We start from the raw sequence: 27,381 nt of genomic DNA, 5'->3' as shown, positions 1-27,381 counted from the left end.
CCAGTGGGTGTCACTCTGGCTTACTTCCAGTAATCTGAATAGTTAATCCCCCCTCTGCAAGGATTTCTATGTGGGTCAGTGTGTCAGTGCACCAGTTGTGTACTACAGAATAATACATAACTGGAAATGTGACCCTTACAAACACACAAAACACAGAAAACAACAACAAACAAACAAACAAAAAACTTTATTGCTTGCCTTTCAGGGCTTTAGATTGGCTGATGTAGTACTACTCGTTGAACAAGAGATGGCAGCAGAGTCCATCAACTAGGGATGAACCAAGTCTAGATTGAATATGCAAATGAGCAAGAATATGCCAACAAAAAACAAAACAAAACGATCAAACAAGAAAAAAAAAAACAATTATGCAAACCATACAAGTCTATGAGGTGCTAAATGTAACGTGACAATCAGCCTACTGTGCATTAAATAAATACACACATTTTCTATTTAAATAATGAAATAGAAACAAAAAACAATGGTTTTAGACAGACATCAAGTAAAGACACACACACACACACACACACACACACACACACACGGACGAAAAGGACACAACTCCAAAAGATAAAAATACATCTTAGAGAGGTTGGTTACATAAAAGCATGTAGTGAGGTGATGTAAAAAATTAAAAGCAAAGGCGCACAGTGTTAGCTCCAATCCACGGCTGTAACAGCCAAGCGAAGAGAGACTGAGTGGAGGAAAGAAGAGTTTCTGGGGGTGTACAGAGTAAGGACTGGTAATACTGCTGTAGATCTGGTCAACAAAGACCCCAGAGTTGATGGGTTTGTGTCGTACGTCTGAATCCGTCCCTGCTGTGTGGGATGATGTGACTCCTGCTGCAAGGTCATGTACTCACAGGCCGTGAGTGAATTCTAATTGTGAGAGACAGATGCAGCATGAGGTTTCCCATTTGACCTGAATCTAGATAAAATGTACCGCAGATCTGGACACATTCAACTGTACAGAACACTTTTGTTGCATTTAAAATATTAGTTATAATGTTAAGGCTGTTTTTCCTCCGCCGAACAAGGCACAGGCTGGTATGTGTGTCTTTTCCATTTTTATGTTCGTGATGTTATACAAACTAACTTGGAACAGAAAAACAAAACAAAAAAAAAAAAAAAGATATTTGCGGTCAACGTCCAATGTTTTTGAGACTAGTTCAGTTGTCCAAGTGCCAAATAATGTGCATTTCTCCAACATACCAGCATGTTTGTCAAAAGTTAGTTTATTTAACCAGGGAATGAGAACATGATGCAGCAGGTGGTGCGTGGGTGAGGGGAGGAAAACATGTCACACGAATATATAAAAAGAAAGTTATTTTACTAGCTAATACTTGTACTGTTGTACTGATTAATAAACACTACATATGATTCTACTCATGTAGTTTACTATTGTTGTTAGTGACTAAAATATGGGTTAAGAGGTGCACACTTTTTGTGTTTCTAATAATTCTGATTCTTTGTATCCAGCTGTAAACATAAAAGGTGTTGCACAAGGATTTCCACATCCCTTGAATGTGTTGTTACAACCGTATACTTCAGTGCATTGCATTCTTGTTTTATTCGATTATCAACAAAGGTAGAGCATCACTTTAAAGTAGATGGAAAATGATACAAACAATGATGCAAAAAAGCATTTGCTGTTGATTTTGCTTATAAGGTACTTTGTGCAGCATTTGTTTTTTGGAAATGTGCTATATAAATACTTTTGACCTTGACCTTATAGATTTATTTTATTATAGATTTATCCCATTTTTGTTACATGGAAATGTTTCAGCTCATCAAACTGATTTAATTTAAAAAGACAACCTGATTACAAAAACTGTTTTCAAATCCAAATGTAATTAGTTATTTATCCAAACTAACAGGTCTCTTTGTGAAAATATACCTAATAACTTGTTAGGCCACCCTTGGCGGCAACAGTTGCCATGGCATTTACAACTACTGGTAGGGAGTCATTTACATCACTGTGGAGGAATTTTGGTTCACTTGTCTTTGCAGGTACTGTACTTCTTAATTTAGGGGTTTTGAATATGTACGCTCTGTTTCCGGTCTTGCCACAGCATCTCAAAATAATTTAGCACATAATTTTGACTTGGCCATTCCAAAATCTTCCTTTTTTTTTAAAAGAGTTGTACTTGCTGGTGTGCTTTAGATCGTCATCCTACTACATAACTCAAGTGCGCTTCAAGGCTTAAGATCATAAACTGGTGGCTGAAAATTCTCCTTCTTCTTCATGACTTTCCGGTAAAGAGCACAGTTAATGGATTCTTCAATTACGTCAAGTTTTCTGGGTCCTGAAGTGGCAGACCATCTGAATACGACCACCTTTTTCACTGTTGGTATGATGTTCTTTTTCTAAAAAGCTGTGTTGCTTTTAGAGCAGCTTTACTGGTACAGACACCTGTTAAAAAGTACCTAAAATCTGGTTGTAGGTTCCAGTACAACAACTCCTAGAAGTACTTAAAACAAGTTACTCAATTATACGTAACTGAGTAAATGTAACTAACACTTTTGGCCTTGGAATTCTCCCATGGAAGACATTGTTGGCCAGTCTCTTCCTTATTGTTGGGTCTATAACTCTGACATTAACTGAGGCAAGTGGAGCCTGCAGTGCTTTAGATGATGTTCTAGAGTCTTTTATGACCCCATGGATGCATCGTTGATTCATTCTTGAAATGATGTGTAGCTTTTTTCAGATATGTATGCCTACTTCATGCTGTTGACGGGTTCTATTGGGGTGAGTTCCTTATTCCACCAGTTAGACAGAAATCAAGCCTGGACGTAGTTAATTATTTGTAGCTGTTGATTTGTGATTTCATTAGTGGGTTAACTATGTTTGAATAGGGCCAAGTAGAATATGATAGTTTTTTTCCACTTTAATCCAAGGCAGTTGCCACGGAAACAACAGATAAACCACGTACACTGGAGACACAGAGGCTGACATACGTAGATTGAAAAGAATTACTGATTAGGGGGGAAATGGGTCAGCTTGGACACGTCTATATTACAGTATGATCTTCTCAACCAATGTGAAGGAACACTGATATCATACTGTGCACGCCCTTGAATGGGTGTACACAATTGGTCCTACTTAAAGTTTGTGGGAGTAATAAATGGGCACTTTCGAGCGTCCGTAAATCTGCCCGTCTCGCATTGTTTTTTTTATGAAAGTCCAGGACTTAAGCTGTACACATCCCTCTGCTTTTTACATTAGATAGGTTAAAAAAATAATCTGTTTCGAGCGTCATTCCTTCAAACACTGATGTAACAAACGGCTACGCGGCCGCTTATAAAAGGTGAGGAAAACCCTTTTAGATATCTCCAGCACGTTGGCTGTTGTTGACTCCTTAAGTGAGTTGTTTTTGTACTTTTGAGAGCAAAGGGATGGTTCCGAATAATTAATAATTGAGAAGAATAGCACACGGTCGTAAACAGTTTGAACCCGGGAGGGCATAGCTAACCCTCTGAAACAGAAGCTTGCGACCAGCGAATGAAAGGTTTAAAGTGTCAATTGTTATATTCAGAGGAGCGTTTCTCCTTTTAATATAGCATCAAAGCCACATATTCATTACTAGGGGCGTGCCAAGCTCGGTAATGGTTTAATGGTCCGTCAACTGCCCTAAGTGGTTGTAAAAGCCCCAACCCAGGTCGAGTTTTATGGTTTTGATGGCACCAAAATCTCTTGTAAAGAGACTTAAAAGTGTCATGATTTGGGTTTGGTTATGTGTTTTGTTTGTTATTTGATTAATTACTTTACTCTCCTGCCTTAACTTCAGTTTCTAATTTTGGTTCTGTCTTAGTGTTTGATTTTGTTTTAGGTTATAAGTTTATTCGGCCTGCTAAGACCATTTCTGTCACCAGTCTAAGTTCAGTTAACCTGCCAGCATTCTTTTGTCTTCCTGTCACTCCCCTTCACCAGTCACCATCCAATCGGCTTCAGTTTACTCCCAAGCAGTTCCCTGTTCCCGATTAGCTCCACCCATGTCAGTAATTAGTTTCACTCCATTCACCTGATCACTCCCTTACTTATACCTGCCTCTGCCCCCTGCAATCTGCCACATCATTGTTTGTTTTTACTGTGCCCAGTTGGTGAGTCAAAGTCAGCTTTCAATGCTCTCTGTTTCCCTGTTCTTCTGACCCTGTTTGCCTCTGGATATTTGAGTTAGCCTTTCCCCTGTTTTTGCTTATAGTTTTGTCTGTGACTGCCTTTTTGTTATTTTTGGTTATTGGATGCAGTCTTCCCATTTTTGTCTTGATCCCCGTTTTGGCTTTGCTTTTTGTAAATAAATGTTCTTTCACCTAACCTCTGCTTGTCTGGTTGAATACTGGGTCCACCTGTCTCTGATTCGTGACAAAAAGCGGCTAAACTCGATTACATGAGAAAGAAAGAATAAAAAAACAAGTAAAGAGATAATAAGCTGGCCAGTATCAAAACAGTATAAAACAATATACAGTAGTATGAAAGAGTATAAGTGGTGCAAAACAAATAAAAATAATATAAGGTAGTATAATGATATTGTGATGTAGCAGAACTAAAAGAGGACCATCGTTGCGCAGTGGAAGCATTTACATGAACACTTCCTCATAGACTCGATGGGTAAACTGTTGAATTTACTGTGGAAATGGATGTGAAGTTGTTAAAAAGGAACAAGGGTCCAAGTGTCTGCAAGATAAATAAATGGTTCCTTACGGAGCCGAAGCTTAAAGCTGCATGTGAGTCGAATAATGACCAACAGTTGAGATCGAAATCAGCTCAGAGAGTTCTGCTGAAATTCCCTCCTTTCTCCAAACGATTTCAAATGGAGCAGTCCCAGATTGATAATGTGCAGAACTAGCACATAGGATAGTGCTAGTATGGCTGTATGGCTATATGGCTGTATGGCGGCCATACTACAACACTGACAGAAGGTCTAAGCGGACTTTATCAGTTTTTTGGATGGAACAAACTTTAATCTACATAACCATTGATCAACAATTAATCGTGAAACGGTTATTGGTTTGCATCCCTAGTCTAGATTAATCGGCAGGAACCATAGAACTGTTTGACCTTACAAGAAGTCCAGCCATTCCAGTTAAGCCCTGTGCTACTTAAAATTCACACTGATAATTATCAGCAAGGCACCTTTTGGAGCTAAATAGTTCTTACAGAGCACTATGACAGGGGATTAAAAAAACTAAACATTTTAATTATTGGTACTGTAGCACTAATGCACAGCTTATCCACTCTTACAAGCAAAAACATTAGAAACAGTACTACACTGCACAGCATATCACCGGGAAGAGAGCATTAACAATGTGTGCAAAGGCCAAAGGCATATCATCAGTCTCAGCTCCTAACTGTGGTGAGCTCAGCTTGCTGTGTCTAAAGGTCTCAAGATGAATATTCATAATGCTGAACCTGGAAGCAATGCATCTTTGTAAAGCCTGAGAGACAAAGATCACAGTTCATTCATGACAAAAGTCACATAAGGATGCTAACTTGCATGTACAACATGCTAAACCTGAGGCCAAGAAAGGGGAGGCTACGTCTGAATAGAAATATTTCATGTGATAATGCAAATGTGCATGTGTGTGCAGATTTTCTTGTTTCCTACCATGCATATGTAATGAAGTGCTGTTCCCCCCTTGCAGTCTGCAGAGATGAAGCTGTGTGATGGAAAAAATGAGTGCAGGGAAAGTCTGAGAGAACATCCCAGCTATGGGTGGGAAAAAAGTGGGACTATTTTATTCAATATAAAAAGTCATTAAAAAAAGATCATCCTCAATCACATGACAGCTTAAATAAAAACCAGTGAAGTTTTAATTCTGCATGCAGGATTCAGTTTAGAACACCTTTAAATAATTATCAGCCAAACATCCAACGCAGTGCAAAAGTATTCACACCGCTTCATTTTCCCAGTGTTTTTTTCACATTACGGCCACAGACTTCTAAATTTTCTTGGGATTTCATTTGATAGACCAACAGAAAACAGTGCATGAAGTCCAACTTTCTGTAATTTAATCCCATCAGAAAGGTAGTTGATTGGTCAGAGGATTTTAAGAGTTTTTAAGAAAACTTTAAAAACTACAGCAGTCAGATCAGTAATGAAGCTGTTTAGATTTTTAGGTAAGGTTAGGTTACGGGAATTATCCTGAGGTTTCAAGATCTTATTGAGCTATTCAGCCGATGGGCTCATGGGAACTGCGGAGGAGCTGCAGAGACAAACAGCTTGCTCAGGTGGGATAATCTGTTATTTGGACAACTATTAGTCGTGTACTTCAAATATAGCTTTTAACAAAAGAGTTGTAAAAATAATTATTATAATTATAATAAAGCAGAATCATGCTGTAAGGATTCTATTCTTTAACAGGGAAAGAGAAGCTGGCCTGAGAGTTGATGGTATAATGAATGGAGGTAAATAAAGGGTGACACTGAAAGAAAACCTATCCCCGAGTCTTACTCGTCCTGCCCGAAGAAGTTCTTTGGGGATAGTGGAGATTATGGAGGTTTCCTGTACCAGTGCTCACTAGTGTTTAATCGTTCCCCAGAACGTTTTTCCCTAGATGATTGCAAGATCGCCTATGTTTTGCCTTTATTAACTAGCAGAGCGTTAAGATGGGCTGAGTCCCGCTTTTCGGGTTGCCAAGGTTTTGGTTGTTCCTTTCCTGAGTTTTTAAATAAGTTTAAAATGGTTTTCGCGGCTGTGTCCGACAGGGTCCAGGACTCACGTCATCTCTTAACCCTCAGGCAGCACGGCAGGCGCGTCTTAGAGTTAGCCATAGAATTCCGCACTCTGGCAGCCGCCGCCGGCTGGGAGTCTTGCGCCCTTAGGGCTGTATTTTTCCACGCTCTTGACGAGTCCCTCAAGGACGAGTTGGCTCGCCTCGAGGAACCCGCATCCCTAAACAAATTTGTCGCCCTTGCCATTCGTTTAGACTACCGGATCAGGAGCCGGGGACGATCCCGTTTGGTGAACCTATTTCCGCGTACGATTACTTCGCCTCCCGAGCCGACTACATTCCCCGACCCATTTCCACTCTGGTCCGAGCCTACCCCACTGCCTGTACTGGAACCCATGCAGATTGGCCAGGTTCGACTTACTCCGGAAGGGTGGCAGTATCGTCAGGAGTCCAATCTGTGTATCCATTAAGCGTCTCAGGACCATTTTATCTCAGTTTGCCCTGTGCGTCCCAAGAGACTAGACCTGCGGGCGGTAGCCAGGAGACCGGCGGACCAGTAGGGCCAGATTAGGAGGCGGTCACATCAGGACTCTGCAGGCAGAGCCGCGCAGTCTCTGCCGGCCCTGCTCTCTCCCTCTCTCCTCCTTCCACAGGTGTCAGTAGTTGACTGGTGGGCGGGGCGCACACACCTGCAGCGCATTCAGCAGCGTTTCCCTGCACTCTAAGAACTGTGTGTGGACAACGGGAGGATGTCAGAGTGTTAACCCAGTCGTGGTACACCTAAGGCCATTGATCCGTCTCGTGAAGCTTCACGTCCGTGAGTTCTCGATCTCCGTTTTTTGATCTAACCTTTGTCTCGTGTTTTTCTCCAAGTTCTCTCGTGTTTTTGGAACCTCTCTCCCGTGTGACCCTGCGCCCTAAAGACCAGACTCCTGAATCCACGCCTGCTCAGATTTTGCTCTGGCGATCTCCCCCTCAAACTCCCTTGGTAGTACCAAGTCGGGCACAAGGTTCCCCTCCCCGGATTCACCCTGGTTTCCCTGGACTCTCCTGGTTCCTCCCGTTGTCCCACTGGATCCCTGGACATGCCGGCACTGCTTGGACCCTGCCTAATCCCCCACTTGCTGGTCCCTCTGTCACCTGCACCACCAACATCAGCTGAGTCTGCCTAACTCCCCCACGGCTTAGTTCCTGAGCTCTGTGGTAAGCAGACGTCCTTAGTTACTTTCTTCCCGTGTGTCACCTTCTCTAATCATTTCCTTTACCTCACAGATCTCGAGTGTGTTGGGAATTGAATTGAGTCAATTCCCAAGACAGCTCCGTTCCAGATAGATTATTCCCCGAAGTTTCTTTCCCCAAAATAAAAACCGTAAAACTGCCTCCTGTGTGCCGGTGTGTTCTACATGTGGGTCAAATATCTAAAACCAATCATGACAAGCTTGAGTTATTTTCCAAAGAAGTGTGGCAATAAAAGTTATTGTCTAGATGTGTAATGTTGGTAAAAAACACATTTCCAAGAGATAGACAGCTTTAATTGTAGAAGAAGGTGGCTTTGCAAAGTACTGACACAATGGTCTGAACACAAAAGCATGCCACACTTTTCAAAAAATTTTGTTTGCACAGAATAAAAAAAAACATATTTCATTTTCCTTCTACTTCACAATTCTGCACTACTTTGTGTTTTATCATTAAAAAAAAATCCCATTAAATGAGACAAATTTCAAAAGCCACAATATAAACTGTATTTAACAAAAATATTGTTTAGTTTATATTGTTTATAAACTAAACAATATTTGTATAAGTTAGAAGGAAGTGATCTAGGGAAATGGCCCAAGGAGACATTGAGCTTTAATAAAGTCCTTATTGGAGTGACATTAGCGCAGCTTTAGAGCTTTACATATTTGACTGTGGTCTGATTTTTTTCCTAATGCTTGGGTTCTCGTTGGCATGTGTTATAGTCTCATTGTTCTGTTATCCAAAATCTTCACTGTGGGATAAATTCTTAGACAATCATAGACTACTTTGTGTTTATTTATTCAATTCAATTAAATTCAATTTTATTTATATAGCGCCAAATCATGAAACATGTCATCTCAAGGCACTTTACAAAATCTGTCATGTCATGGTATTTTTGCTAAAATCAGTTATTTAACTCTGTGATATTTCATTATGAGGCTCCGTTTTCTCCTCAGGGCACAAGTTACCTTCATACCACAGGAGGTCAAATGAATGCTGCCATTACAATGTACAAAACAGTATTAAATGCAGTAGACCAAAGCAAAGGTACAACATCCAAGGCAGTAGCTGTTCAATTCAACTGACACTCTATTTCATCAGCTATTCATGCTTAAAGGACGCAGAGAACAGGATTAATTACAAATAAAGTCTGAACAACAGAGATTCTTCTGGAAACTTATATGTACATCTTTCCTATTTTGGATTCCATTCCATTGATTGAATGACTCGATTCCAGTAATTATGATTAGCTGCTTAATGCAAATCCAGGAATGGAATCTGCTCAGCGTATATGGAGCTGCATTACGAACCCTGAGGGTGTGAGGAGGCTGTGTTCTTGTAGAACAGAGCAGGAAGCAAGCCAGGAGTCTTTTTCACTGCATCTATTTTTTATTTAATTTCTACATCAAAAATGAAATGCCTTTGCTGACAACGCAAAGCAGGTTGCAAACATTACAGTCAGTTGATTATTAAATGTCAGGTTTGCAGGAAGCACCCTGCCGTTTGATTCAACATGCACCATTGTTTAGGCAAAGAATAATCCCCACGACACAACTGATTTTATTCACTGCACTGCCTGCAGCTTCAAAAATTTTCAACCTGCTGTACATGCACACAGATTGAATTTAAAAATCAGGTCCTGACAAAGAATTTTCCCCTAAATGTGGGCAGAGCTACATGTTTTATCCGTTGAGACCGACTCTCTGACTCAGCATTTACATTTTTCTCACTCGGTCGAAAGTAACCTTTAACTATGAGAGATGCATCACGGCTGTTGCCTCAGGGACGTTGTATGCTAATATGACCTCCCCATTCAGCTCGTGAATGCGTACGGACATCTTAAAGAGAGGTCCCAAGGAGACCAACCTAAGTGGTAGGCAGCGTGGGTATTTCACACTCTAAAGCCTCTATATGGCAAGTGGAGTAAATGTCAATAAAAGTGGTTATGGATCAGATGTTATTAGATTTGTTCAGGCAAATCGAATCAATTTTTAAAAAAATTATCTTTATCTGTTTATTTTGAAAACAAATTAAAGCATCAGTTTTGTGCTGATTTTGTATGTTGCAAAGATTGTGGCATTCAAACAAACGAACCCCCTACCCTTGCAATGAAAAACTCAACACAACCACATGATCATTCACAAACCCTCTGTCTAAAACAAGATAAAGCTTAGCTGTTTTTAAAGTAGCACTGTGTAGATTTTAACCCAAGTAAATGATTTTTCAGGCCAACATACAGCACTTGGTGCATATTAATGCTCCATGTGGGCTGTCCTTCTCAAAAACTTTATGTAACTTGAGAGCAGAGATGGGTAATAACTAGTTACATTTACTTCAGTGATCTTTTGAACAAAATGTACTTTTAGGAATAGTAAATTATGAAGAACTATCGCTGCACTTGAGTCAAACTTCTGGCTGTTCTACCCACCTTTAGTGACTTCTTTGAATACAGAACATACTTGTTTTACACAAAAATGAGTCAGAGAGACACAAACCTAAAGTTTATGTTAACATGTGTTTTGTTGTTTTAGTGTTATTTTCTGTCTGCTGAGCTCATTGAGCCATTTGGATTTCAAGTGAAGTTACAGTAAACAGTAGATATTGTCATTGGAAGTACTTTGCACTGTTCTAACATACTGTATATACTACATCAACTGCTGTAACAAGTTTTCTGTTGAAAAACATTTTTTAGAAAAGTGTTTCTTCTTCCTGAATTTACTTTGTAATCGCTTGTTTTTAAAATATTTTTATGGCAGTCATTAAAATACCAGAATTTGTAAAGAACTTATTATTTTTGCCTGACTGATTCCATCATTTTAAAAATATTAAATCAATTATACTTTTGTACTCTTACATGAGTCATTTCTTGGTTGGCTACCTTTCACTTTGACTTGGCTATTATGTTGAAGTAGTGCTACTCCTAGTTGAGTTCAATTATTGGATACTCTACCCTCCTCTACTTGAAAGGGTCGGATCCGTCCCTGAATGGGTCATGTGACCTAGAGTGTGGCTTTACAAACATGAGAGCTAACCTTACGTGCATTTGCTTTTCTCTTCCTAGAGTCAAAGTTTTTCATGGCTGCGGTTATTATTACAAAATTTGGTAAATACAGTTCACAAACCTCGGTGGTCAGAGGACCCGGTGACACCGTTGTATGTCAGCCTTGCCTCAATCAGTCGGCCCCAGGGCAGCTGTGGCTACTAGCATAGCTCACCACCGTTAGGGTGTGAATGGGTGAATGACTGACTGTAGTGTTAAGCACTTTGTGGTCAGCGGACTTGATAAAGTGCTGTACAATTGCAAGTCATTTACCATTTACTCTATTGCAGTTCCTGCAGCCTTTCATAATTTCATGATTGAGCCTGTATTCTACTCCATCTTCCTCTCCCACGGTTCCTGGAGCTCTCTCTCCCTCACCCCTGACTCTGCCTTGTTCTACCCCCCCCCCCCCCCCCCCTTAGTATAACCTAGAGGGATGAATTTGTTTTTGTCTTTACAGGTAACTCCATGACTTCTCAATCTGCTGGTCCAGAGTGGTTTGCAATCAGAATGCAACATACAGGAGGAGACTGTTTAATTTTGCATCGGTGCAGTGTTGCCAGTAGCCTCGAGGGGCGCTAAATCTAGAAGTTACAAGTCTAGTGCCCGTAGTGGCTATAAGTTACATTGTGCTACTTTGACATAATGTGACTTTAAATATTTTCCCTTTTTCACATTACATCAAATTACAACCACAAACTCCAACGTATTCAACTGCGATTTTACACAATAGGCCTAGACAAAGTAGTGCCTCATTTTTAGGATTTCGCAATAATTGAAAATGACATACGTGTGTAAATTGACACTCTTACAGAAATGCTGTTAAAGCTAAATGTATTACTGTTCACTGGAAAGATGCCATTAAAGAACACAGTGATGTTGAGGAATGACAGGTTCTTGTTTGGTAATTTTGATCCCATGGCTGCACCAGCACCTTAAGATGTACCAAGGCTACACTGTCAAATTTAAATTTAACTGGAAAAAAGTAGATTAAAAATGCTATGTTTTAACTGATCCCAGCTGCTCTGACAGAGTGTCATCAGCTGCTGCTCATGCAAAACCGAACATTGGATTTACTTCATGATAGTGTGGCTCATAAGACAGACCATTTCAAAACAAAAAGTTAAGTGTTGAGACATTTGGAAGCGCAAAAATGAAAGGCCACAGTACCTTTAGTGAGGGTTCCTGAGACCAGTCTCTGGAGGGACTGAATTAGCTTTTGCATCCCCTGCCTGCAGCGGCTGGTACAGCCAGCCATCATGGGGTTGAGGCAGGGGCGGATAGCGCGGGTTTACTCCAATGTACCTGAACAAAACAAAAATGACCCGCTGTAATGTGGTATGTGACCCGTGGTGCAAGAAGAGCTGGCGTCAGGGAATTCTGGGTTGTGACATCATCAGGTGGGTCAACGGATGGGGTGTCCTTTTGGAGAAAATAAAAAAAAACAGAAAAATTAATTTTTCTGCAGAACAAGGCTAAAGTTGTTAAACCCAATGTAAATGGCATCCTAACAACCTCCTCCACTGAAATCAAATCTCGCTAAAAAAACCCCCAAAAACCCACACACTCATGCAACTGCACACACGCAGATTGTGCTAAACTTTGCAGGCAGCCAAATAAAGCAGTGTTAGAGTTGCAGACAGCACACCACTAAGATTGCAAAAGAAATATAAATGATTAAACAAACATGACGAAGTTTAAAAAAAAAAAAAAAAGCCAATTCTTATAGCATAAACCAAAACAAAGACATAAAATATTTAAAGGAACACTAAAAGTAGAACATGCTGCATCCACCCCAAAGTTTATTTGCCAGCAGACAGAAACAGCTATCCCATCTCACCTTCTCTGCCTCCTCGTCTTGTCTTCTGTTTGAAAACCTTTTGGGACGTTTCCCCGGCGCAGTTAATATTTCCGTACGAGGATTTCCCCCGACCTGCAGAGGAAGCCCTGCGGCTGTGGAGCTCTGCTCTGGTGCTCTCAGCAGATCTAAACTGCATAAAGCGCCAGCAGCCACCACTGTACCCTCCCTCCCCTCCCCTCTCTTCTTCGTGGTCCCTCCTCCTTTCTTGCATTTGTGCTTCCTCACTTTCGGTCTGGTTGATGCTCCTTCTTCAATATTTTTCAAGTGCAAACACAGCTACATGATCCTGTAAACAGTCTGGGTAAAGACAAGGGTTTAGATTGGCAGGTTAGAGGGTAAAGCAGTGGATTTGAAGTCTGCGGAGCAGTAAAGTTGACTTTTTTACATAATGCATTTTCACAACAGCAACTTGATTATTATATGCAGTACAAATCATACTTTTGAACATAGTAAAATATGATAACTTTTGTTTAAATAACCTTTTGAAAATGAAAGACAATTTTGATTTTTTTTTTATATGTAAGTCTGGGTATAAACTAAGAGGCTATCATCTTTGAAGCAGCACCAAAGTCCCATTTCCAGCTAAACACAGCAGTCTACTCTGTGTCGAAGTCACTCTCAAACAGATTATGTAAGTCTGCAGTGTGCTTTTTGGAGACAGAGCTTTTTATTTCTCACTCCAGTGAACTGGGGAAACGCTCCGGGAAAGCATGACGCAGTGCTGCCTCTGTCCATTTCCTCCCCCCTCATCTTGTCTATATTTAATGTTTATAGATTCTATTTAGCCACCCACAGCCGCGGTCGTGTTTCAGGCGGCCTTAATGCCCTAAATATTAGACAGTAAAAAATGCAAACAAGATTCAAAATAACAGTTAAGAAATTATGTCAATTTATGGACCTGCACAACAAAAGTGCATGTATAAAAGCAATATAATTTGAGTTGTTTTACTAACCGAGTCTTGGGTCAAATATATACTGATTCAGTCGTGGGCTGATTTAACACAGAAGGGTCAGGTTATGGGTTGACCCAGCATACTAGGTTAGGTGTTCAATGCAAAAATGCTATAGCAATAAAACCTATTGCTAAAGTAGCCAAGGTCTAATACTGAGGCTCCCATATATTGTAATTACAAGAATAACATGATTTAACAAAATATTAATATTTTGGGTTTTCTGTACCCACAACATATTTCAGGGAAGCTGATGTGAATTGCTAACACTAGCCTCCTAAAAAGGCTCATATAGAGAACAAACCCATTCTCTTGTTTGAGCTAAAGTCATTACAGCTTAATCTTAGTTTTTGCATAGCTGCAGTTGGTTTACAAGAGCCACCGTTCCACCGACCCTGCTCGGTGTAGCTCGCCCAGCTCTGCTCTTCTCTACTAGGTTTATCTTTGCACGGTTTGGGTTTCCATCAGCCTAGAAATGCCTGGAAGAGGGAAATGCATGGGGGTGGCTTTTGCTCCCGTCTCTCCCGCCCCATCCCCTGTTTGCGACATAGACACTAATCTGCGAGAAATGGTAAATGGTAAAAAAATAAATCATTATAAATAAAAGAAAAAAATTTAAATAATGTTTGTATAATTGTATATGCAAGATTGTCTTGGATATTTTTAGGGAGTAATCCATTAAGATAAATATCTGGATCACACATGTAATGATAAAATCTCTCAGCGGAGCGAGCCTTCAGGCGATTTGCCCACTCCGTGTTTCCTATATTTGCCACCTCTGCCCAAGCAGACCACTGCTTTGCCTGGGTGTTTCAGTCATTAAGTTAAAATTTACATCTTTATATTAGGTGTTTTGCCTCAGCCATGTCGGAATCAAGGAGAACACGTTAATAGCATAAAATACTTTTGACCGCCGTAAAATTATTAATAGGTTTGATATTGTGCTGACTCCATGACTGCCCAGTGGAACGAGCTTTCGGGGGTTTCCCCAGTCCACGCTCTCTATAATGGCCACCTCTGCCAAGGCAGACCGCTGCTTCACCAGGGTGCTTTCAGTCGAAGAGTTAAAATTTACAGCTTAATGCTTTATGAGACCTTTTGCCTCAGCCATGGCGGGAGCGAGGAAAATTAGTTACTTGCTTAAAAGATTGGCAACCGCAGTGAAATTACTTTTACAGGTTTGACTTTGAGGCATATAAAGTTTAGCTCCTCTTGATAGTTACACCATTACATACTGTTCTATGTTATTGAATGTTTATTAAATAACCTTCGGTCTGATGTTAGGACAATAGTTGAAAGGGTGATTTGAGCACTGACGTTCTTTTAACAGCAAACTCTACACATATAGAATAAATGAGTGACAACTTATCTTCAAGTTCAAGAATTTATTAACAGAAATAAAAGGAACATCCACAGAACATCACTATACAATGCTGTTTATCTGAATTAACATTATATTTCAATCAAAAAAAAATAGTGAAACTTAAATAAACTCCTAAGCAAAACTGAGGTAAAATAAGCCAAGGAACTATGTACACACAAAAGAAACAAAAAGACATAGGAAGTAGTTGAAAAAGCCAAAATTGTGGCCATTCTGCCAGGGTCCAGCTTTCAGCTTTCTCCAAGATCTTTACCATCCTGCCAGCAAGTTCAGGAACTGCAGCTGGCCTGCAGTTCTGCTTACATAGCATTTTAGTCTGAGTGCTGGCAGTGGACATATCCCTCATATAGTTCAGGCAGCCCTGACATGGACCGAAACAACTGCCGACGTTTTCATAATTTCTCGATTCTCCAGGAAACTGCCAGCTCCAAAAAGCAGAAATCCTGTTCTCATAAATCCAATTTTGAACAGATTTTTAACATCCTCGACTGACAAAATGGACTGAGACAAGATCCTCCTCCCACCGTGTGTCCAGATGCACATGTCCCGTCGTGCTCTCCTTCTGCCCAGTCTTCTCGTTGAGAAAATTTGATCAATTAGGTTGAGAGTCCAGCTGACCAGATCCATAATTTATAGTTTGGAAGATATGTTGAAAGAGGCTCCAAAAAGATTGATAGAAGCAAGGCAGGAAAACGAGGGAGGGAGACGAGAAAGGAGAGGAAGAGAGGAGAAAAAAAAGCGTCCGCCTTCACGAGAAGCAGGAAGAAAGTATCTTATACCCTGCTGTGAGATGCTGGATGGTTTCTGGGGCCTCTTTGCATAGCCTGCACCTGAGGCCTTGCCTGGTATGGTAAATCTGGGCCTCTATAGCTCAACTTATATGTATGTGTGGGTATATATATAAACAAACAATTTTTACTATTTTTTTTACTACTTTTATTTGTGTTTTTAATTCTGTTCAGTTCAAAGTCTCTGATTGTAGACGTGCGGTTCTCATCTGAATGATGAGAACCACACATCAAAAGATGATGGATCTGCACAGTAGGCAGGGCAGTGGAGGAAATGCATATTTGGATCAATGAAGTTTAATCATTGTAGTTGTTTAGAACTAAATAAGCTTTATCCTGATGGAATGCCTTTGGACCTGACTATGTGTTACAACTTTTCCTACGAAAGCAAAGGGCCTCTTGACCCCAGGGATGAATTGTTAGCAATCTCATTTGCTCCCTCTAATTATGCATGTTCCAGAGAAACCGTCAATCCAGGTTCAACACAGAAATACTGGTAAATTATTGTTTTAATATATGCCTCACTTCTGGGGTCCTCTTTGTTACACCCTCAAGGTATTTATGTAATCTCTCACCCATCGCCTTCACGTGTGATATCAAATTAAATCATGACGATTAGAGCCCTACAAACACCTGAGTAAAATAAATCAAACACCAATGGGAAAAGAACCCAAAAACAATGGATTAAAAACTACAGTCAAAAAACAGCTTTTATTTTAATTTAAAAACAAACTTCACAAATAAAAACTTTAGAAGCGCCAACAATGGTAGAAACCAGGAGAAGAAAAATACTTAGTGTCCATGGCGACTGGGGGATGTTTCTGTGATAAATATGTCTTGGAGGAATATGTCGTTGCTATAGTGAAGCACATTCCTGCAAAGTGAGAAAAAGAACCATGATATAATCACACAAGAAAAAAAAATTGGCCGTCCTTCTTTAAAGAGACTTAAAGGCTTCCTTCATTCCTGGTTTTACTGATCAGAACCTGTATTTCCTCAGGTTTACCAGTGTTTTATCATCACTATGAAAACAACTGCTGTTAGGTGCAGGCAGATTGCTGCAGCAGCACCACCACATTGCCTCCCACTCTTGGATTCTAAGCTTTCAAACCCCCACACTGAGCATGCTCAGACTAACCTGCTCCTGGACTCCACACACCAGACCAGGGAACTATGAGAAGTGGCAACATCAGAGGAAAGCCATTGAGCTTTTACTGACCTAGTGAGGCAGGGCCAAAAACACAATTTTATACAGGAGAGCATAGAAACCTTGACTGTAAAAATATTTCTCAAGTTGGTTGCAATATAAAAAACAGAATGTGAGTAAAGGCTGCACGCCTTATCATGCTGTCAAAATTACAACAGAAATCTTTGCATTGTTGTTTTTAATACTTCTTAAGTAGATAATTTTGCCTTGGGAAAATATGGCCCTTGAAATCCTTCACATGTTGTCACGTCATGATAGTAAACCTCAATGTACATTCTTTGTTTTTTTTATGTCAAAGAGTAACACATGTAGTGCACAACGGGCAGTGTGATTTCCTTAAATAAAATCCAGTGCAACCAATTGCCTTGGGAGCTCAGCTACTTAGTGAATAGAGACCAACTCAGTATTTCTTAATCTCAGTATAAATCCAACTCATGTGTGAAGGCAAGGCAAGGCAAATTTATTTATATAGCACAATTCAGTACAGAGACAATGCAAAGTGCTTTACATGATTAAAATATAGGAAAATAAAACAATAAAAGCAAGTAGGGATAGAATGTAGAAACAGAAAAGAACATTAAAAACAGTTTAACTAGAACAGTCAAAGGCAATTTTAAACAAATGTGTTTTTAATCTTGATTTAAAAGAACTCAGGCTTTCCGCACTTTTACAGTTTTCTGGAAGTTTGTTCCAGATAAGTGGAGCATAGGAACTAAATGCTGCTTCTCCGTGTTTGGTTTATGTTCTAGGTATGCAGAGCAGGCTTGAGCCAGAAGACCTGAGTGGTCTGGAGGGTTTATACGCTGATAACAAGTCTGTGATGTATTTAGGTGCTAAGCCATTTAGGGATTTATAGACTAACAGAAGTATTTTAAAGTCTATTCTCTGAGATACAGGCAGCCGGTGTAATGACTTTAGAACTGGGGTGATGTGCTCTACTTTCTTAGTCTTAGTGAGGACGCGGGCAGCAGCGTTCTGGATCAGCTGCAGCTGTCTGATCCACTTTTGAAGGCCTCAGAGCTTTGTTAGAGAACATCATGAATTCACTACATCATGAAGACCAAGGAACAGGTGCTTGTGGCCAGCAGGGTTAGGTCATAAAACAATCACCCGATCTACTTTCCAAAAATGGAATGAGTATAGCTCAAATGCAAACATACCAATGCATTGAAATGCACCTAAACTGACAGGCTCCCAGCACCTTGATTCTGTCCATCAGCTAACCTGTTTCGTCTGTTTTGCCGTATCTCAGTTTGCCTGTTACTTTCAGCTGTTGCCTGGATGTCTGCCCTGTACTAAATTTGTTGGATCCTGTTCTGTCTGTCTGATTCCCACTCATCCCATCTTCTGTTAATAAACCCCGTTAAAAGCATTGCTACAGTGCTGGCTGAATACCGGGCTCATCTCCCTCCAAGATCATTACAAAAACACAAGATGTGTTCTACTAAGATGATGGCACTGGATCTATGAGACTGATCAGTTCTTGTTTTCTACAAAAACTACAAAACATTAGCTGAATAAAGAATAGCCGAGAAAGCTAAATCCTTTTGAAAGACTTTATTCCAGCAGAAATATATGCGTTTACACAGATAACAGGAGAAAACAAAGATGAAAAATTATTTAAAGTGAGACACAAAGTGAAGATACAATTAAAAAGTAGTATACAGCGTTGCTTTTATTTACATTTTTTTCCTTTTTAGATCTGATGGGAATGTGTTGCTCTTACTGCAACTAGCAGAGGAGATCTCTTTAATTTTCCAAGGCAACCCCATTCCTCTGCATCCTTTAGGTACAATTACAACGTGTGACTTAACAAACACCAACCTTCCCCTGCAATCGCATCCTAACTCTTTTAGCTCAATTAATGTGAGCTTAGAAGGCTGTGAAGAAAACAGAAACACAATTATATTTTAGGTTTTCGCTCCTCACCGCCCACCTTCCTTCCTACTCACTTGCATAATGTATGAGAAATGTAAACACTTTCCCTTTCCCCTGGTGAGAAATAAATAGCATGTAATGAAGGCCAGTTTGGCATAGATGATTTACAGCTTGAAGACGGAAACTTTTTTTTCCGTGCTGAAAAATGCACACATTTCAAAGCTCTATTATAACTACAATGGTTTCTTGGGTCATAATTCTTCCTCTGTGCACGATTGGAAGGTCCAAGTGGAATAGGGCAAAAACGACAATTTGTGTTCTCTATAATTCAAATAAAGGTGCTATCTAATATGTGTTATGATCTGCCCCTCAGAACTGATCTTCAGGAGTTTTTTTGGACTGTCACAAATTTAATGATTTAACCCTAAGAAACAACCATGAGATAATTGCATCCTAAATGTTATGTTTCATTGTGTATCTAAAAAAAAACAAAAAAAAAACTTTTACCTAAACAATTAACCTTTTAAATCTTTTAAGGGTTGTAATATTGCTCTCAAACGATAAAAGCAAAACAAATGTTAGTCCATACAGCCATCTAGTGGACGTTTATAGCATCTACATATTTGTTGTACACTGTTTTTAGGTATGGTTCTAAATACTTGAGGGGTTATCATGTCTGTTTTCAGAAAATTTGTTTCAAAATTGAGGAAATGGGATGAAAAATGGGATTGTCTATGGGTTACGTGATAGAATGATGTTGGTTGCCTATATGGGCTTGATACAAAACAATTCTGGGTAGAAAGTGGGGCTTATACGTGTCCAAGATGTGATGGCCATCTGTTCAGACCATATCAGAGCTACAAAGAGTTCCCCAATGGTTTTGGTGACACAAGTGATATATAGTCAATCCTAATGGGTCTCCTACAAGAAGTTCATTGTAAACACAGACCTACTTAGAACCCATACAGACTTAGCACAAGTATTATTAGGCCTAAAGCTGACCTTTGGTTTAAACAGAAGCTACACAACAGAGCAGTGCTTTAGAGAAAACTCTTAAAAACTAATTGGGATTAAAATTATTACCAATTTAGTTTAAGGTTAGTGACATTTAGCCAGTCAATATGTCCAATGATTTAAATACCTGTTATCAGTGACAATAGGAATGGAGCTTTCTGTGTTTTGCATTTTAAAACAATGCATGAACATGTCCACCTATCAAGGTTTATAGATTTAATGACAAATAAATTGCTAAGCACAAATAAACAGTTTTCTCCGTGTTTTGAATGTAAAGCAGACGTATTTGATTTTAAGATCGGGGTTGCTGAAGAACCTCAAACTTTCCTACTGGGAATTCTGACTGCAAAAGACCTTGCTGTTCAATTTTTGCGCTCATCTTGAAAATTTTAAACCCTCGAGTAAAAATAAAATGCATATCCGGATACTTTCCCTTAGCCAATGAATAATAAGGTATTGTTCTTTTTTTTTTTTGGGGGGGGGGGGGGGGGGTTATAACATACCACAAAAAAACAAAACAAAAAAGAGTATAAGAGCATTATTAATAGTGGCTTAATATGTATGGAAGTATGAAGGTTGTTGGATAGTTGATATTTACTCAGGTGGTGCTTGCTGCAAAATGAATGTGATTGAAAAACGTCCTTATACAGATAACATTTGACTCCCTACATAGACAACCTTTGGCTAATTTGCATAAAAAACAGAATTAATCTCATTTTTGAAAATCAGACTGAACAGTGCATCACGAATTATAAATCATTGGTATAAACGTAATTTGCTGTCTTTAATTGAAATTGATTTTTTTATAACTGAACACATTGTGTATACCTTAAAAAAAATTGTACCGATTGCTCTTGTAAAGTGCCTTTAGATGACATCTGTGGTGAACTGGCATTATATGAATTAACTGAACTGAAACAATTCCCGAGACGTTCAGATTTTGTAAAACATGCTTTTAATTTATGCCTTTCAAGCAGTCTGGCAGTCATCAGATCCAGCACAGGAACCTCAGAGTCACTTGCGGCTGGCTCTAGTCATCAGAGGAGATGATGACTGGGCAAGGAGCACACTGAAGAAGCTGTGGAGGACGTGTCGGCTGAATCCCCAAAATGTCCCCGTGTTTGTTCGACATGCTCATCTGGGAGGGGATGGCTTGTGACGACGTCATCGTCAGTGACAAGAAGGGGAGTTAGTAATGGGGAAGTAATGACAGACAAGATTGAGACGGATTGGAGCTGTTGCTGATGTGACGGCGGCTTGTGGAACATCTCTGTCCCATAGCTGCCTTGTGGTTCCACTCCCCATCCTCCAACAGCTCCACTTAGCCCAGAGAAGGAAGGACGGGAGTGCACTCACGCAGCAGATGCATACAGCACCCTACATAAAGTATTATACCCTCAAACGCCATCAATATACACCCTCTCAATCTGCTGATCTAAGACTCTGAAGGATCTACGAACCGAAATGAAAAAAAGACCTGACAGTAACATTAGAGAATACACCAAAATGTAAAAATTGAAGATCACAAAATAAAAATAATAAAATAATAACAACACAAAGAAACTAAGCGAAAAGGAATTACTTATCGGGAAAAATCCAAATGGCAACTATAAACAATTGGATATGGCGAGACCTTTCAAACCTACATAAACAAGAAGGAAATGATCACAATCCAGACACTCAAGAGTCATGACAGTGAGTAAAAGGAACAAGGTCTATTGATTAGGGCAACTAAAAATCCCCTGAAGGTGGTACACTAAAAAGCGCATTGCTTAGGTTGGTGTTAGCATTCCACAGCTAAAGGTGCATTTGCTTGTCTTAATCTGTTAAGCAATGATTACTCTGTCCTTTGTTTAATGCAGGATGTGTCCTCTGAGAAGGTGCAATAAATGTCTACTCACTAAATTATTTCATCCAATGTTCAGAAAATATCTAAAATTCACTCTAAACAGAAAAAGATAACATTGTGCAACAAAAAAATGTCCCCTTTAAAGATCTTGGGTTAGCATACAGTGGTGTGAGAACGTATTTGACCCATACAAATTAATTCGCTTTTTACTTTGGACACATTTTAATGGCTCAGGCCATTGAAGAAATTTCAATAATAAAGATAACCTAGGTAATTTAAAATATAGTTTTCAAACCATACCCTGCTTGAAACGGTAATTACCCCGCTACACCTTGTAATTAGTTTTTTCCACCATTTGGAGCAACGACTGCCATAAAGGATTTGAAACAACTTTTATTTCGTTCTGGATTAATTTCAGGCCACTGCTCTTTTCAGAATATTTTTATTCAGTTTTACTGTATAATATATGAACATGGATGGCCATTTTAAAGGAGCAATAAGTAAGATATTTACAGAAAAATCAACCTAAATCATTTTGATTTGTCACCTGGGATGGAAGGAACATTCCCTATGAACAACCATTCCTCTCCGTCAACAATGTCATACTTAGGTTTTTCTCCTTTTCAAACCCAGAGGTGTGGTCCGGAACTACTCCGGGTCAGTGTGCAGCCTGTGTTTTTATCTCCTGGTTCCTGAGCCAATCATGTGAAAGTTCCAAGGGTTTCCAAGACAGAGCGCATCATTTGGGATTTTATCTTAGCAAAAGAGCTGCAGCCTGCAAACATGGAAGCCCGTAAGAGAAGCGGAGCAGAAATAGAACAGATTACAACATGATATAGCTATCATGTGTAAGTAAAAATTATGTGCAACACCGGACCTATTACTTACTGTTCCTTTAAGGTCATACCACAGCTCAATTGGATCTAAGTCCAAACTTTGACCAGACCACTGTCAAATCTTCGTATTGCTTTTGTTTTGAACCATTCAGTTGCTTCTATACTTCAGATCCATATTCTTGTGCATAACTCAAGTGAGCTTCAACATAAGGTCACAAACAGATGGCCAGAAGCACTGCTTTAGGAATTTTTGCAAGAGAGCAGAAATCACGGTTCCTTCAGGTAAGTTTCCCGCAGGTCCTGCAGCAAAGCATCCCAAGACAATCCCACACAAACTGCCATGTTTGACTGTTGGTATGAGGTTCTTATTTTTATCGAACGCTGAGTTAGGTTTACACAATATGTAAGAGGACACACATCTTCCACAAGGTTACATTTTTGTCCACAGAATATTTACCTTAAATATTTGTTTATGTTGTGTAGGATCACTAAGAGGTTTTTTTTATCAAATGTGAGATAAGCCTGTGTTTTCTTAGCAGTGGTTTTCCATAGGAGTCTCTCATTGATGCCATTTTGCCAAGTCTGTTTCTTATTAATGAATCATGAACTCTGACCTTAACTGAGCCAGGACGGGTCCGTAGTGCTTTAGATGTTGTTCTGGGTTTGTTTGTAACCTCCTGGATGAATCATTGACGTAGTGCTCAAGTAATTTTGTCAGGCTGGTCACTCCTGGGAAGGTTCAACACTGACTTGGCAACATGTTCCCCTCAATAAATAAAATTAAAAGCATTTGGGTGCTGCATTTAGTGTTTACTCAGTTTTTTAATCTGAAATGTTTGGAACAATGACACTGATGCTGTTTTGACACTCTTCCATGTGATGATCACACCATTTGCTGACATAACCATAATTTTTGTGCAAAAAAACTTATGCAAATCATGCTTAATTTTCTAAAATAAAAGGTAAATGCCCTGCAAAGACTGTATTTAAGTGTCTTTGTGTGACCAGCATAATTCATTTACAGAAGCACACCAAGTTAGTGACAATGCAATTATTAGCACTGAGATAAAAAAAAAGCTGCTCTTGATGCAGCAGATGGGATTTTGATTAATCTTTGTGCCAGCGAAATTCAACACAGGAGAACACGATGTATGAGTAAACAAAGATAACCCCAATGGAACTAAGCATTTGAAGTGACAGATGTTCTTTGCATCAGGCTTTGTATAAACAGTGAAACAAGTACGATATTGGATCTGCACTGTGCGGATCAGGCAATATATTTTCGTTAAGGAAATGACACATTCTGTGCAGAACAACTGTGGGATGTTTATCAGCTTACGTCAGACAATATTTACAAAAGAGCCCCAATAAAGATTGAAGCCTGGTCACAGTATTCTTAAGCTTATCATATTTTCTTCCATATTGTTCATGTCCTTTTTGCTGGGGTTCACACTTACAACACTTAAACACTTTAAAAGCAGACAACTCATGCCGATAATCTGCCCTCCCCTCCCACCCAAAAAAATAAAAATAAAAATTAGTAACCCGGTTGTGGGTTATTATTTTCTACTGATGTTCTTAATCCAGCACTTTCTAAAGTGTAGCACAATGTATTTACTTATACACAACATTACGAGCACAACAGTCTTCATTCCACAGTAGCTTTACACGTTACCTAATAAAGTGTTCTTTGAAGGAGGACTTGTTTTTTTGCAGCGGCTCTGATAAATCGTGCAAGAATTCCTTTGGGTCATTCTGTCTGGGTCAGGTGAAAGAGAAACAGATTATGCAAATGAAATCAGCTTGCTGGTCACATATTCACCATGAATTGCAGGGCTGCAAGAAGAGAAAATAGTTTATCCACCTGTGTTTCCATGCATTTTCTGGAACATGTACTGGGATATGTAATTTCGTTAAACCTACCTAAACAGTTCTTTATTGAAATTATTATTATTATTTTAATTATTTAACCAGGAAAAAAAAATCCCATTCAGATTAAAAACCTCTTTTTCAAGGGAGTCCTGGCCAAGAGGCAGCAAAGTTACATACTGAACAGAGATACATTAAATTAAATGACAGGTACATAATATTAAATTATAACTAACAAATGCTCATAGTTCAGAAATAAATATTGGGATGACTTTTCAAAGTAGAGCTTAGATTTTGCATTTAGCTTGACCTCTACCTATAATCCCTCACGCGACATCCATGGTGTTGTTTCTTGAATTATAAGCGCTGAAAGTGACAAAAGTGACAATCTTATGGGTGAATAGTCAGCCAAACTGGTGCTAGGAGCAGCTTCGTAGATTTGGATCCACGATATGTGTTCAGTCAGTTAAAGAGAATCCCCCAATGAGTCTGCCCCTTGACTGGTCGGGGCAATGTCTCTCATTGCAGGGTAGGGTCTTCTCACTTTCTGTCATCACCGCAGACGTATTTTTCTTAGACTTTTGGGCGACCCCGAACAGATTAAAAAAGCTCAACCGCTTGTGCAGAGTCACACGTGTAAGCCACAGTGCTCTGCGCGATGGTCCTCGGCAGCGAAGCAACTCCCCATAGGCTCGACGGAAGTCCCGGTTGAACGCCGGATAGAGGATGGGATTGAGGGTGGAGTTCAAATATCCGAGCCACAGGACTACCGAGTGGAGCGTGTTAGGTGGGTTTGTCTTTTCCTTTACACCCATGCAGGTGAAGTAGCTGAAGTAGGGAAACCAGCAGACGATAAACGCACCAAGGACAGCTGCCAGGGTGACGGTAGCCTTGTGCTCGCGGGCAATGGCAGCAGTCGCCGAGCGTGCAAATGAAGGAATGGTGGCACGGATGCGTTTAACCTGAAAAGATTGTTGCAGGACAGGGATGGAGAGGCAGAGGAAACATAAAGAGATTTTCCATTAATCCAAGTAGCTCATTTAAAAAAAAAAAAAATGCAGCAAAATCAGAAGAATCAAACTTCATTAATCCTGTGTGCTTTTCTGCATAATCACCAGAATGTTTAAATGATATCTAAATTCAGCCCTAACCCGTGCCTGCCAGATGAAATCAACAACTCCAAAAATATGTAAGATACTAAGTCCCTCGGCCATGCACTATATACAATTACCATTGGTAAAGCTGTATAGGGGGCCTTTAAAATAAATCAATCTTTTATCACAGCACAGTAATCCCATACTTACAATAAAAAAACATATTCTTTAATTTAAGTGTGTTTGTGTGTATTTGTGTGTGTGTGTGTGTGGGGCGGTGGGGGTAGGTTCTATTCACTCTCATTGAGAGTGACACAATTAGTGGCAAAGTAGATGTACCTTAAAGCAGTACCGTGTAACCTTTAGACACAAGGAGAGCTAGACCAGGAATTTCCAGGTTTAGCGCCCCCTGGAGGCCACTGGCAACACTGCACAGGTGCAAAATTAAACAGTTTTTCTCCGTGTTTTGGAATCTGATTGCAGACCGCTTTGGACCAGCAGATTGAGAAGTCATGGAGTTACTTGTTAAGACAAGCCCACCTTCATCCCTCTAGATTAGATTAGGGAGAGGATGAGATAAAATCAGGGGGAAGACAGAGCAGACCCTGGCCAAATCGTATGATTACGAAAGGCTGGAGGAATATCAACAGAGGAGAAAAGCGGGCATGCACTTTTGTGAACTATATTTATGATATTTTGTGAAAATAGCCATGGCCATGACAAACTTTAACTCAGTGATGAGAATCATAGAAGCATGTAAGGTTAGGTTGTAGATATGACATAATAAAGGGGACAGTTTCTTTACTCACTCCACAAACTGGGAAAGACAAGAGAACATGCCGTTATAGGACGTTTAACTTCAGCAAATGGCTGTAAGAAAACAATTAGTTTCCGCTTAGGCCTTCCCATCTCTACATCTCTACAGTTGGAGCAATAATTAAAAAAGTTTAAACCAACTTTAACTGTAATCTTCACAGCTTGCTGTTAGAGAGTAGCAACAAAGAGCGGCATCTCAGAGTCAAGCCTCAGTATCAACCATTACATGGGCATGTGTACATTGCATGTACACATGCCCACCAGAATATAACTATATTTTGGGAGCATGCCAGGAAAAAAGGATTTTCAGTCCAAGAAGCTAATCTCCACAGGGAATTTAACTGGAACTGTTTACTTTGGGCAGATGGGACCAAGATTTATTTTTTTTTTGACTAAAAAAACTCCAGGTAGGTCTGGTCTAAAAACATGTACTGAAAACGTGTAAAAGCACCTCAAACATAATTGTAAGTAAGGGCAGATTGCTCACAAAGAGTAAATGGTATTATGAACTCTTTAAAATACTTAAATGGTTTAAATTGAAACCTGGTAAATATATAAATCTTCTAAGGAAGAAAAAAAGTGGGACCCTGGGAGTTTTGATCAACTTGTATGCTCCAAGCATCAGCTGGCAACATGCATTAAAGTCTAGCATTAAAGACATGGCGACCAATAAATGTGGTACTGGTAATTTTGTTACAAAGAATAATTACTTAATGTAGTCAGATTATTATTGTTTTTTTCTGTCAGTCTAACATTATGCTTCTGTAATAAAATATCTTAATTTTAATGGTTGTTACACATCATTAGCAGGGGTGGGTGTGATGGTGTATGGAGGGGGCTGGGCCAAGCAACACTCGGCTTGAAGCAAAAATATGCAATACATTTTTACAGCTT

General features: G+C 39.6%; 2 protein-coding genes across 2 annotated transcripts in view; both read right to left on the bottom strand.

Moving 5' to 3' along the window:
• kcnip1b (Kv channel interacting protein 1 b) overlaps positions 1 to 12,887 on the bottom strand; it is a 32,407-nt gene extending 19,520 nt beyond the window's left edge. Inside the window, exons 1-2 of the mRNA XM_036143355.1 lie at positions 12,785 to 12,887; positions 12,115 to 12,366 (exon numbers count right to left, since the gene is read on the bottom strand). Of these exons, the coding sequence (XP_035999248.1) occupies positions 12,115 to 12,205 (91 nt within the window). The 5' untranslated portion in view covers positions 12,206 to 12,366; positions 12,785 to 12,887. The remainder of the gene's footprint in view (positions 1 to 12,114; positions 12,367 to 12,784) is intronic.
• An 11,815-nt stretch (positions 12,888 to 24,702) lies between these two features.
• The window catches only part of hrh2b (histamine receptor H2b), a 29,384-nt gene continuing 26,705 nt past the window's right edge, over positions 24,703 to 27,381 (bottom strand). Inside the window, exon 3 of the mRNA XM_036143354.1 lies at positions 24,703 to 25,539. Coding sequence (XP_035999247.1) covers positions 25,036 to 25,539 — 504 coding nt within the window. The 3' untranslated portion in view covers positions 24,703 to 25,035. The remainder of the gene's footprint in view (positions 25,540 to 27,381) is intronic.

This window comes from Fundulus heteroclitus, chromosome 11 (assembly GCF_011125445.2).
Source record: "Fundulus heteroclitus isolate FHET01 chromosome 11, MU-UCD_Fhet_4.1, whole genome shotgun sequence".
NCBI lineage: Eukaryota > Metazoa > Chordata > Actinopteri > Cyprinodontiformes > Fundulidae > Fundulus > Fundulus heteroclitus.
This window is presented reverse-complemented; position numbering and strand designations above follow the sequence as displayed.